The 14,195-nt window shown below is 39.4% G+C and overlaps 1 protein-coding gene across 5 annotated transcripts in view; it reads right to left on the bottom strand.

Moving 5' to 3' along the window:
• The window catches only part of LOC133552555 (protein diaphanous homolog 1), an 85,345-nt gene that overhangs the window by 33,020 nt on the left and 38,130 nt on the right, over window positions 1-14,195 (bottom strand). For 4 of the 5 annotated variants that reach the window (XM_061899800.1, XM_061899798.1, XM_061899797.1 and 1 more), the window contains 4 exons: window positions 9,115-9,141; window positions 6,050-6,214; window positions 2,617-2,718; window positions 1-96 (listed from right to left, as the gene is read on the bottom strand). The exon at window positions 1-96 is cut by the window's left edge and continues 35 nt beyond it. In XM_061899800.1, coding sequence (XP_061755784.1) covers window positions 1-96; window positions 2,617-2,718; window positions 6,050-6,214; window positions 9,115-9,141 — 390 coding nt within the window. The remainder of the gene's footprint in view (window positions 97-2,616; window positions 2,719-6,049; window positions 6,215-9,114; window positions 9,142-14,195) is intronic. The other variant, XM_061899801.1, reaches the window with a different exon arrangement.

The raw sequence follows: 14,195 nt of genomic DNA, 5'->3' as shown, positions 1-14,195 counted from the left end.
TTCCAGACAGCTCAGCAGGTGTGCGTTGCGGTAGTCTGACCTCAACTCCTGAATATACATCATGGCTGACTTGGAGCTCTCCTTCTGGTCTTGACCCTGACAAACAAACAACAAACAGAGTGAGCAGTGCCCACTTAAATGTAATAGTGGTGTTATTGTTACTGCTTGACACCACGTGAATGACGTGAACAGTATGTCCCAAAATTTAGTACGTCAATTACATTTCAGCTACCCTTTTATTTTATCTTCAAGCTTAGATATAACTTAGTCTGGTGTACAGCTTGTATAGATTTAATATCCCCTGAATTACACTCGCAGCCATTGTGGTGGAGCAGGAAAAAATGACTGGTGGATATTATAAACCTTCTGCTCCTCCATCTTCCTTCCCCTTGAGAATGCCCTAAAGGTGCAGGCCTTTTAGGTTCATCTGCAGGTTTATTAGCTAGGCATCGGCATCCTGTTTACTTCAGAATAGGCCTGCACAATCATGGCAAAAATATATTTCACAATTATTCATGATGTTGGGTCGGAGAGTAATCAAAAATATTAGGGCTGCAAAATTAATCGAAGTGTAATAATAAGGGTTCGGGGCCAGATGCGGCCCGCCACGTCATTTTATTTTGCCCTTGAAAGTCTTGAAATATGTATTTGTTCTTTCTATTTTGGGAGAAAAAAAATATGTACTCCATGTAATCGCAAATTATGTTAACTTAAATATTGTCTAATTGTGCAAAATTATATTATAAAACATTCAAACCATTTTTAAAATAAAATACTAGTAATAATGATTTCAAAGCAAGTTATCCATCAGATTGTGCATTGTAAAAGTAACAATAGATTTCATTGTAAAATTTGCTGTGGTTTTTACAGCATTTTTCTCGAAATGAAAAAAACTGTACTCTTTTTACTGTAATAAACTGTGGTTCCGTTTTGACATTTACAATAATACACTGAAAAATCTACAGTTGTTGATTTGCGGTTAAAAACAAACAAAGCTCATGTGCCATAATTTTACTGTAAAATTGAATTATTTTTTAGTTAAGTAAAAAAACATATGTACATTTTACAGTAAAATTCTGCTCACGGAGCTGCCCTTTTTTATTATAAAAACAGCACTACTGTTTTTGCATTTACAGTAATATACACTACATTTTGAGGTGAAATGATTGCAACTTACCCTATTTTTTTACATTTTAGTTTAAAAAAAAATCTACTAATATAATGCATAAAATATTGTGTAATAATAGTGTTCACTGTTAAAAACGGCCCTCAGGGACCAAATATAACTGAACTTTGACACCTCTGGTCTACAATATAGTTACTTTTAAAACACAGGCTGCATTGCCTTTTAAATCAACCACCTTCAAAATCGCGGCAGCCGAGAATAGTGTGAAGCACGCGGCACGTTTTGTAGAAGTAACTAGCGAACTTTGTTGAATTAAGGCGCTGAGGTAATGCTTAAAATGACCAAAATACTTATTGCAGGTTATAGGAATGTACCTGTAACTACATTACATTTCAACGTAAGTGGCTTATGGATGTTTTTTTAGAGCACTTTATACGTCATTATTTGTTGTTTGTCAACACTGCTCTCATTTTCTCGCACATTTGTCCCTCTGATGTTCTGTGTGCCTACACTCTGTCCTCCTCCTATCCCGGCCTGCTGTGTGTGTGCGTGTGTGTGTTACACAGAACATCAATTTCCACACTCCACCTGGACATCCTGTGTATGATAGAAATGTGTAGGAGGGGTGTATGGTCATTAAATATGCATTCTGATATGTTCTTCACAGAAAATGAGCCAAAGTCAGTGAGTCTCAGTGTAAAAATGTATTATTTGTATAATTTTTCTTTTAATAAAAAATGAAAACGGGTCCCACATCACAGCAATCTATTTTGAGTGCATGTGCTCTTTTACCATAACCCATGACAGTTACCTGGAAGGTGTTGTTATACGTCAGTGATCAGGTCAATAATAAGTCAGGGCAAAGATGAGTGATTGTTGTTTACTGGTAAATTTCACTTCAAAATAAACCCAAACTGGACTTTGGATCAAACTGTTATCAAATGTTGAAGAAATAAAAGATGTGCATTCAAGTAAAACATTTTTAAGATGTTCCTGGATGACATGCTGGCAATAAAATTGCATTTGTGTCTAATTATTGTGCTTTTTTTTTTTTTTTTTAAGTTATTTTGAACTATGCAAGCAAGTAACAACCTGTGAATAATCTGTGATTGAGTTGGTTTAAAAAAAATTAATACTTTGACCGCACTAAAAAAAATAGGACAACAATTACAAAAATGCTGCATGGAGTGTTCTGACGCTTCTACACATTTCCAAAATGTTTAATTGAGTCGGGATTTTGATGGAGGACTGTAATTTCGGAGAATGAGAGTTGGAAGCTATGCTACACAAGCTGTACAAACGCTACTCTAAAGTGAATCTAGGTTTCATTTCTATACTATTGTCAATTTAAAAGACATACCATAATAAAACATGGTTGTTGAAATTTGAGATTGTGTACACAACATAACCACCATATAAAGATACAAAGTGTAAAACTTAAAAAGAGACCTGGTTCATTTCATGAAGTAAAAATGTACTTTATTACTGACCGCTTTAGACGTGTGGAGGTACTGGGAGACCATTTCGCGTTTAATTGCAATGTCTTTTTCTCGGAGAGGCTGCTGCTTCTCCTCATTCAGGTTCATGTCCACCTTAACAGAAGTGACAACATGATCAAATACATTGTCAATCCTGTTACAACCATTACATCACAATGGTCTGCTAGGTCATTCAAGACTGGAGCTACGGAAGGCATTGAAACACAAGGGTCTTTCATTAATGGGCTGAACAAAAAAATGCAAGGCGCTAACATTCCAATGTGTTTTAAGTATTACACGTGAACCTCACAAAATGTAAATATTGTGCAAAATTTTTCGTTCATTCTTGCAAAAAATATATATATACAGTGAGGAAAAAGAGCATTTGAACACCCTGCTATTTTGCATGTTTTTCCACTTAGAAATCATGGAGGGGTCCGACATTTTCACGGTAGGTGCATGTCCACTCAATGAGAGATAACCTAAACAGAAAAATCCAGAAATCACAATCTATGATTTTTTAACAATTTATTCGTGTGATACAGCTGAAAATAAATATTTGAACACCAACATTAATATTTGGTAGAGTAGCCTTTGTTTGCAATTACAGAGGTCAAACGTTTCCTGTAGTTCTTCAGCAGGTTTGCACAGACTGCAGGAGGGATTTTGGCCCACTCCTCCACACAGATCTTCTCTAGATCAGTCAGGTTTCTGGGCTGTCGCTGAGTAACAGACTTTCAGCTCCCTCCAAAGATTCTCAATTGGATTTAGGTCTGGAGACTGGCTAGGCCACTCCTGAACCTTGATTACGGTTCCAGTTGATCTGCCGCTTCTTTTCTTTCTCCTATGTCCCCCCCTCCCTTGTGGAGGGGGTCCGGTCCGATGACCATGGATGAAGTACTGGCTGTCCAGAGTCGAGACCCAGGATGGACCGCTCGTCGGGACCCAGGATGGACCGCTCGCCTGGATCGATTGGGGACATCTCTACGCTGCTGATCCGCCTCCGCTTGAGATGGTCTCCTGTGGACGGGACTCTCGCTGCTGTCTTGGATCTGCTTTGAACTGAACTCTCGCGGCTGTGTTGGAGCCACTATGGATTGAACTTTCACAGTATCATGTTAGACCCGCTCGACATCCATTGCTTTCGGTCCCCTAGAGGGGGGGGGGGCCCACATCTGAGGTCCTCTCCAAGGTTTCTCATAGTCAGCATTGTCACTGGCGTCCCACTGGATGTGAATTCTCCCTGCCCACTGGGTGTGAGTTTTCCTTGCCCTTTTGTGGGTTCTTCCGAGGATGTTGTAGTTGTAATGATTTGTGCAGTCCTTTGAGACATTTGTGATTTGGGGCTATATAAATATACATTGATTGATTGATTGATTCTTACGAAGCCACTTCTTGGTTTTCCTGGCTGTGTGCTTTGGGTCATTGTCATGTTGGAAGATCCAGCCACGACTCATCTTTAATGATCTGACTGAGGGAAGGAGATTTTTGGCCAAAATCTCACAATACATGGCTGCAGTCATCCTCTCCTTAATACAGTACAGTCGTCCTGTCCCATGAGCAGAAAAACACCCCCAAAGCATGATGCTACCACCCCCATGCTTCACAGTAGGGATGGTGATCTTGGGATGGTACACATTATTCTTCTTCCTCCAAACACGCATAGTGGAATTATGAACAAAAAGGTCAATTTTGGTCTCATCTGTCCACAAAACTTTCTCCCATGCCTCCTCTGGATCATCCAAATGGTCATTGGCCAACTTAAGACGGGCCTTAACATGTGCTGGTTTAAGCAGGGGAACCTGATTTCAAAGCATGACGTCCTAGTGTATTACCAACAGTGACCATGGAAACAGTGGTCCCAGCCCTTTTCAGGTCATCGACCAAGTCCTGCCGTGTAGTCCTGGGCTGATTCCTCTCCTTTCTTAGCATCATTGAGACCCCACCAGGTGATATCTTGCATGGGGCTCCACTCCGATTGAGACTGACCGTCATGTTTAGCTTCTTCTATTTTCTAATGATTGCTCAAACAGTGGACCTTTATTCACCAAGCTGTTTGGCAATTTGTCCGTCGCCCTTTCCATCCTTGTGGAGTTGTACAATTGTGTCTCTGGTGTCTTTGGACAACTCTTTGCTCTTAGCCATGCTGAATGTTTGGGTCTTACTGATTGTATGGGGTGGACAGGTGTCTTTATGCAGCTAACCACCTTACACAGATGCATCTGATTCAGGATAATACAGTGGAGTGGAGGAGGACTTTTAAAGGCGGACTAACAGGTCTTTGAGGGTCAGAATTCTAGCTGATAGACAGGTGTTCAAATACTTATTTTCAGCTGTATCAGACGAATAAATTATTAAATTGTTAAATTGTCAAGACCACTGATAATTGTCAGATTATCAGTGGTCTTGTATGTCTTCCAATTTCTGATAATTGCTCCCACAGTTGATTTTTTCACACCAAGCTGCTTGCCTATCGACATCCATTGCTTTCGGTCCCCTAGAGGGGGGGGGGGGGTGGGGTTGCCCACATCTGATGTCCTCTCCAAGGTTTCTCATAGTCAGCATTGTCACTGGCGTCCCACTGGATGTGAATTCTCCCTGCCCACTGGGTGTGAGTTTTCCTTGCCCTTTTGTGGGTTCTTCCGAGGATGTTGTAGTCGTAATGATTTGTGCAGTCCTTTGAGACATTTGTGATTTGGGGCTATATAAATAAACATTGATTGATTGATATTGAAGATTCACTCTTCTCAGTCTGGTGCAGGTCTAAAATTATTTTCCTGGTGTCCTTAGACAGCTCTTTGGTCTTGGCCATAGTGGAGTTTGGAGTCTGACTGGTGTCTTTTATACAGATAACGAGTTCAAAAATGTTCTATTAATACGGGTAACGAGTGGAGGACAGAAGAGCTTCTTAAAAAAAGAAGTTACAGGTCTGGGAGAGCCAGATATCTTCCTTGTTTGAAGTGTCAAAATACTTATTTTCACCATAATTTACAAATTCTTTAAAATTCCTACAATGTGAATTCCTGGATTTTTTTTTCACATTCTGTCTCTCACAGTTGAAGTGTACCTATGATGAAAATTACAGACCTCTCATCATTTTAAGTGGGAGAACTTGCACAATCGCTTTCTGACTAAATACTTTTTTGCCCCACTGTATATATTTATACACACACACATACATATATGCTATATATGTGAATATATATGCACATATAAATACATATATACACACACACACATACATATATACATACATACATACATACACAAACACACCCACATTTATTTAATTTTATTCGACTTGTGGGGGGAACAGCATTTAATGTATTCGTGTTTACTTTTGTCAATTGTATGTCTGTAAAAATCTAATAAAAAAATTATTTTACTTTTTTTTACTTTGAGCAAGTTGCAAACAGCCCTTTTAACCATCTGAAAACATTCTCACCATCATCTGTTCGAAGAGTTCCAGGACGTATTCGTCCGTATGGTCGTGCAGTGTGGCACTAGCAGCGTTGATTTCATAGCTGCCGGCAGCCGAATGGCGCTGACTTGGCGTTTGGCCATGCTTCTCTTTGTCCTTTTTTATCCTCATACTGGTGAATCGCTCCAACTGGATTTGCAGGCAACATGACAAGTTAGTGAAGGGAATCAAGAAAATAAAGCTGCTGAGCATAAGACTGCAAAAGAGGCAGCAACGAATCCCTAATCAACTTGTAGTCAGATGATCCAATAGCTAGGTCACTGATCAATTCATATGTATGAATAGAAAGGCCTTTATATATACAGTATACACATATATAGAGGGACAAGTGGTAGAAATGGATGAATACACACACACTTTCTCATTCAATGTGTTTTCCTTATTTCCAATTGTAGATTGTCCCATCAAAACTATGAATGAACACATGTGGCGTTATGTACTTTAACAAAAAAAGGTGAAATAAATGAAAACATGTTTTGTACTGTAATTTCTGCAGAATAGCCACCCTTTGCTCTGATTACTGTGTTGCACACTCTTGGCATTCTCTCCATGAGCTTCAAGAGGTAGTCACCTGAAGTGGCTTGCACTTCACATGTGTGCTTGAAACTCATTGTGAGACTGCAAAGTGTGTGCAAAGCCGTAATCAGAGCAAAGGGCGGCTATTTTGAAGAAACTTGAATACAAAACATGTTTTCAGTTATTTCAAATCACCAAAATGATTCTTGAGTGCAGCCACCGCTGCTGCTCACTGCTCCCCTCAGCTCCCATAGGGTGGAACAAGGGGATGGGTCGAATGCAGAGGGTAATTTCACCACACCTAGTGTGTGTGTGTGTGTGCCTATCAGTGGAACTTAAACTTTAATTGTCACCTTTTTTTGTTAAGTACCGTATTTTTCGGAGTATAAGTCGCTCCGGAATATAAGTCGCACCTGCCGGAAATGCTCAAAGAAGAAGGAAAAAACATATATATGTGGCACTGGAGTATAAGTCACATTTTTGGGGGAAATGTATTTGATAAAACCCAACAGCAAGAATAGACATTTGTAAGGCAATTTAAAATAAATAAAGAATAGTGAACTACAGGCTGAATAAGTGTAGGTTATATGAGGCATAAATAACCAACTGAAAAGGTGCCTTGTATGTTGACGTAACATATTATGGTAAGAGTCATCCAAATAACCATAACATATAGAACATGCTATACGTTTACCAAACAATGTGTCACTCCTAATCCATAAATCCCATGAAATCTTATACGTCTAGTCCAGGGGTGTCCATTACGTCAATCGCGAGCTACCAGTCGACCGCGGGGGGTGTGTCTGTCGATCTCGAGCCAGGCTTTTAAAAAAAATAGACCTAATAATTAGTGATCATCAATCTTCACCAAGACGTCACTTAAATGATATTCACAGTACCGGAGGGTCTTGTGAGATGACGCTGGCTGCTGCAAGATCATTATTATGAAAATATGACCGAGAGGAAGGCGAGAAACACTTTTTATTTCAACAGACTCTCGCGCCGTACCTTCCGTCAAAACTCTAAAGGCCGACTGCACATTTCCTATCTTCACAATAAAAGCCCTGCTTCATGCTGCCTGCGCTAACTAAATACAGAGTCTTGGAAAACTGGCGTGCACAAGCGATCCCTCAGAAAGCTGGCGTGCACATCACTTGTGCACGCCAGCTTTCCGAGACTCTTATTATGTTAGCGCAGGCAGCATGAAGCAGGGCTTTTATTGTGAAGATAGGAAATGTGCAGTCGGCCTTTAGAGTTTTGACGGAAGGGACGGCGTAAAAGTCTGTTGAAATAAAAAGTGTTTCTCGCCTTCCTCTCTGTCATTTTTTCATAATAATGAACTGGCAGCAGCCAGCGTCATCTCACAAGACCCTCGGGTGCCGTGAATGTCAATCAAGCAAGCTACGGAATTTGCCGCCAATGTTTTTCTTGTAAAGTGTATGGAAGCTGGATGAATTAGATGCCAAAAACCAACCACTTTCATGTGGTATTGTACAGAAAGGACAACTTTTTTTCTCCTCCATTTGAAAATGTGGGCGTTATCATCATTACTGTCTGATTCCAATCAATGCAAGTCATCAGAATCAGGTAATACACCAACTTATATTCTTGTCTTCGTGAAAGAAAGTCATCTATATGTGTTACACATGCTTGTATTATCATTAAACACATTTAACTTGTTTACAAAAATGTCTCTTTCATAAATAAATAAATATAAATGACATATATAAATGAGGTAGATCCCCTCGTGTTGGTCAATTGAAAAGTAGCTCGCCTGCAGAAAAAGTGTGGGCACCCCTGGTCTAGTCTCTTAAGTGAATGAGCTAAATATTATTTGATATTTCACGTTAATGTGTTGATAATTTCAAACATAAGTCGCTCCTGAATAAAATTTGCACCTATGAAAAAAACTGCGAAAAATAGGGTACATAACTCCACGTGTACATTCATAGTTTACAATGTAAATCGTCGTGAAAATAAAGAAAACACATTCAAAGAGAAGGTATGTCCAAACTTTTGGCTTGTACTGTACATACATACATACATATTCTACAACAATAAAAACCTTTCTTTTCATCTACTTTGAAAACTGATTAGGGATTCAAACATTTGTCAATTACAAGCAAACAAGGGTGACATGTTGATAAGACATGCAAGTGCAGAGGATTTACTATTCAACAATGGAGGCACTAACTTCCCTCCTGTGCACAATGCTTCAATCGCTCATTGCCAAATGAAATGAATAAATAGTAACATAAACTTGAAGCACATTCAGGAACTGTGAGTCTTTCCTCTGGCGCAAACACCTACAAAATCATGCAACACAAGTGCAGGACTGGACAACTAATGTGTTCACATTGGGGTTGGGGGGGGTGGGGTGGTGGTGGGGGGAGGGGGTGTTAGAGTTGCAACACTACTCACAAGATACTACGAACAACAACAACCAAAAAGAGTGAGTTTGTTTAATCATAGACGACAAGATGGACGAGGCAAGCACACGGGACAAAACCTACCTCATCTGGAATCAGTCGTTTCAGTGTCTACAGAAATGGAACAAGTAAAAGGGGAGGAGATTGGCATTCATGTATCAGATCAATCAAACAGAGTGGTATGGAAGTGGCAATGATGGAAAAGAGTGTGTGTGTGGCAGGAGAAATAATCAATTTGAAATCGATGACAAGTAAAGAAATAGTGGGCCTTTCATTGCAGCACATAGTGTTAAACTTGTGTTATAATTCAATCATATAATCAACACCACTATTTCTATTGGTAATAACAATAATAACATTGGATTAGGTTTATATAGCGCTTTTCTATTGTTAGACACTCAAAGCGCTCACAGAGAAGTGGGAACCCATCATTCATTCACACCTGGTGGTGGTAAGCAACATCTGTAGCCACAGCTGCCCTGGGGTAGACTGACGGAACAAGTAAAAGGGGAGGAGTTTGGTATTTGTATTGCTCCATTTCTAGTGTAATAATGCTCATCCTAATTTCAGTATTATTTATTTAGCTAACTGCTTCTTTGCTATCACTTTTACCATCATATTTGTACATATTCTATTTGCTGATGTTGCTCTATTATTGTTGTTGTCTTTGTCCCTCTGTCTTATCCCCCTCTTGTCCCCACAACTTCCCCCTGTCTTCCTTTTTCTCCTCTTTCTATCCCCTCCTGCTCCGGCCTGGCTGCACCAAAGGATGATATAAATACATTTAATCGAGTCAAATACAAATAAGGCAACAAGAGAATTATCTTTCACTTCTCATTTGTAAAGTAAATCTGAACAGCCGATATGGGCATCTACATCAACTATATGATTTGCCTGAGAAGCTGGACAGGACTAAAAAAAAAAAATGTATAATAATAATAATTCAATCATATCAGCCATGCACACTCTGATGGGCTACTGCATTAAAATTAAATTAGAAAAAATATTTAAAAAAATAAGAATAATTAATACGACCCAATTAAAAATGTACTTTTAACCTTTGTCTTGTGTTAGGGTCGGCACCGACCCGTTTTAGTTTTTAAATGCATAAAAACACCACATACATTTATTTTTTTGCATCAAAGCTTTTTGACTTTGTCAGGAACCTCTTTGTCAACAAAATAAAACATTTTAATTTTTTTCACTAAATTCTAAAATGCTCTGGTAGAAATTATGCCCTTGGTGTTGTTAGGGTCGGTTTCGACCCAGTTATAAGAATAAGATGATAAAGCAATGATAAGAGCCAAAACTGAACACACTGACAGCCAGCTCCTCTCCCAATCATGTGAGCTTTAGTGGATTCTCATTTTACCTTGTTATCCTGTACAAAATCAAACAAAAGACGGACACTAAAAGTGTCACTTTCTGCCACTCTGATTTAGTTTTTTTATTAGTTTTGGAACTAGTAATCTATTTCTCTTGGTTTCATTTGCTTGATTGGTTGTTGGTTGTTGTTTGTTTGATGTTGGATTTCTGTTGCTGAAAAAAATACTTTTTAGCCTTTTTCTTGAAGTAAATATATATGGGTCGAAATTGACCCGTAACACCATAGATGTTACTATAGTTAAAATTCTTAAAATGAAAAAATAAATAAAACACATTTATTTAAGAGATGCGTTCTAATAACCCTTAGTAGTAGTTAGGTAACACAACAACCTTTTTTTTATTTATATGATTCTCTTGAGGTTCGTTTTACCATTTTTAAAAATTTAAATCGAGGGGTATACTGACAAAAGGATAAGGAAGCCTAACAAGGTAACCAAGAGATGAGAAACAAATTGGATAGATAAATAATTGTTTTTAGTGTATTTTACAGCTGATTTAAGACATGGGTCAAAACCGACCCGTTAACATAAGAGATGGTAACAGAAAGCTAACACAAGAGGAAGGTTAAGTAGAGCCCGGGCCAATGTACTTTAAGATGTTGGTGTAATTGCATGTATTGGCCACTGGGTGTCAGGCTACACGCATAAGTGAACCCAGTGACGTCAGTAAGAGCTTAAGCACATGTACCTTCTTTGGATCCTTTACATCTTTGATATCCAAAATGACTTTTTTTTAATACACAACACAAACATATTTTATTTTACATTTACTAAAATGTGTTTTAGACTGAAGATGTACCTAAAAAGGAAACTTAAGAATATCCATCAAATTAGGAACGTTTTGTTAGGCGGGGTTTGATTGATTTAAACTTTTATTAGTAGTTTGCACAGTACAGTACATATTCCGTACAATTGACCACTAAATGGTAACACCAGAATACATTTTTCAACTTGTTTAAGTCGGGGTCCACGTTAATTAATTCATGGTCAGGGCTTGAAAATGATGACAAAGAAAATGTACAAATGGGACTTGAATCGTTGCAAATGCAACAGTAGATAGCTGTGATATTTAGGACATGAAGTCAGTCAGCTAACTACTATGCATGTGTCTTGCTTTGCCTTGCTTACAATGTTGCCATGGTTACATAGTGAGGTGAATTGCATCACACGGGGACTAACTGTTAGGGCAGGCACACCCAAGCTGAACTGAAAAGCAGGAAATGACACACAAAAAAGGCATGAGAATGTGTCTCTCGCTAAATTGTGTTATATTTTGTAATATGTTTGGATTCACATCAGGAAATCTGACTGTTGATGAATGCAAAGTGACGTACATAAAATCTAGTTAGGTCTAGGATTCCCTCTGAAGACTGCTCTGCTGACTTCAAGTGTATTTGAATGTGTGACAGAAGCAATGGCTTTGTTTGTGAGCCTGAACACGACACTTTGACACATCACCACAGTCTCAGCACTCTGAAGATGCACTTGCAAACAAACACCTTTATTGCCAAACCTCAAATTACACCACTTTGTCTTTTTGTCCATGTACTTTCCCTCTCGTTTCTCACTAGGAATCAATGCAGCAAAAGGGTAACACGGGCAGTGAGTAGAGGAAGGCGGAGTTGAACGACTGATTGACAAATACTTCCAAGTTGCGCTGCATTCGTAGCAAATGAGACAATGTCGGATTGGCTTGTTGTTGCTACACACTACAGATTAGCTGTAATCTGTGAAGCGACTGTTCAGGGGAATCAGAGAATGACCAAGCTATAATCCAATCTAAGACTCTCAGCACACAACGCTAGTGTCAGACAGTATGCAGTGTTTGTATATGAAAGGATTAAGCAATCCAGGTTGACCATGTAAATGAATTACAAGGCGTTTGTGATCTATTTATGACAGAAACTGGCAAAAAAAACACAATTTGTTAGAACTAAGACTCTCAGCACACAACGCTAGTGTCAGACAGTCCGCAGTGTTTGTATATGAAAGGATTAAGCAATCCAGGTTGAGCATGTGCATGAATTACAAGGCGTTTGTGTGATCTATTTATGACAGAAACTGGCAAAAAAAACCACAATTTGTAAGAATAACAAAGTGCGATACACATCAAAGCACACTGATACAAAATAACTTGTAGAATTGTATGCTTTTCACATCATTACCTAAAGACTAACTGCTATAATTATTGGGTTGATATAAGTAATTGTGTGGAATACCATCTCCGGGTTGGGGAGCAGACCCTGCCCCAAGTGGAGGAGTTCAAGTACCTAGGAGTCTTGTTCACGAGTGAGGGAAGAGTGGATCGTGAGATCGACAGGCGGATCGGTGCGGCGTCTTCAGTAATGCGGACGTTGTACCGATCCGTTGTGGTGAAGAAGGAGCTGAGCCGGAAGGCAAAGCTCTCAATTTACCGGTCGATCTACGTTCCCATCCTCACCTATGGTCATGAGCTTTGGGTCATGACCGAAAGGATAAGATCACGGGTACAAGCGGCCCAAATGAGTTTGGGTCTCTCCCTTAGAGATAGGGTGAGAAGATCTGCCATCCGGGAGGAACTCAAAGTAAAGCCGCTGCTCCTTCACATCGAGAGGAGCCATATGAGGTGGTTCGGGCATCTGGTCAGGATGCCACCCGAACGCCTCCCGAGGGAGGTGTTTAGGGCACGTCCAACCGGTAGGAGGCCACGGGGAAGACCCAGGACACGTTGGGAAGACTATGTCTCCCGGCTGGCCTGGGAACGCCTCGGGATCCCCCGGTAAGAGATAGACGAAGTGGCTGGGGAGAGGGAAGTCTGGGCTTCCCTGCTTAGGCTGCTGCCCCCGCGACCCGACCTCGGATAAGCGGAAGAAGATGGATGGATGGATGGATGGATGGAACTCACATCGATAAATCCGATTCGAAAATTCAAATGCGTACAAATTCACGTACAACACTTAAAACCTTTAGCATATCTGTACGTGAAATAAAACTATGGAATGGAGTAAGCAAAAAAAAATATCAAACTAAGCGCCAATATGATTCAGTTTAAGTGACTGTTCAAACTACAAGTGTTCACAAAGTACACAGAACATCAATAATGATGAAAATCTTGAACTCCCCCCCTTTTTTTTTTAAGATAAAGAATATGTATCTAATATTTGTTTAATTACTATGGCATATTTATTTTTCACTGTTCTGTTACAGGGAACAAGGAAATGGGATAAAATTGCTATGGTATGAAAATAGGTAGGATTAAATAAACTCAGCTTCTTCCTACTCCTTTTCGGACGAGCTGTAATGAAACACGTGGAAATATGTGATTCATTACATTGTATCGTATGAATCTTCCAAATAAACTGAAACTGAACTGAACATGGGCTGTGTGTCGGTGTTTTTTGGTGGCTGAAGTGATGTGGATGAAGTCAGGCTGATGTACAACATGCAACAAAACATCTTTCATGATTACAAAAAGTACTAACAAAGTGATTTTATGGAAAATGTGAGCAAACGTGCACAGCTTGCTACAGCTGCCAGCATACATAGTTCTCTGTGGCAACAACTGAATAAATACATGTGGGGGGAGCACCATAGTAGATCTATGGAGGACATTCTCTCAAGAAGAAAAACAGCCGATGAAGCGAGAGGAAAATGGACACATTTTTTTCAACATTGGCATAATGAATATGATAACATTTTAAAATGGATTAATCCTGCAGCCATATTTAAAACTTGTCTTGGGTCAAATATAAAATGTTTCAACGTTATCCAGACCTTTTCTCATCCAGAGGAACTGTTAAG

Source organism: Nerophis ophidion, linkage group LG05 (assembly GCF_033978795.1).
Source record: "Nerophis ophidion isolate RoL-2023_Sa linkage group LG05, RoL_Noph_v1.0, whole genome shotgun sequence".
NCBI lineage: Eukaryota > Metazoa > Chordata > Actinopteri > Syngnathiformes > Syngnathidae > Nerophis > Nerophis ophidion.
Note: the sequence above shows the minus strand (reverse complement) of the source record. Positions and strands in the feature narration are given on the sequence as shown.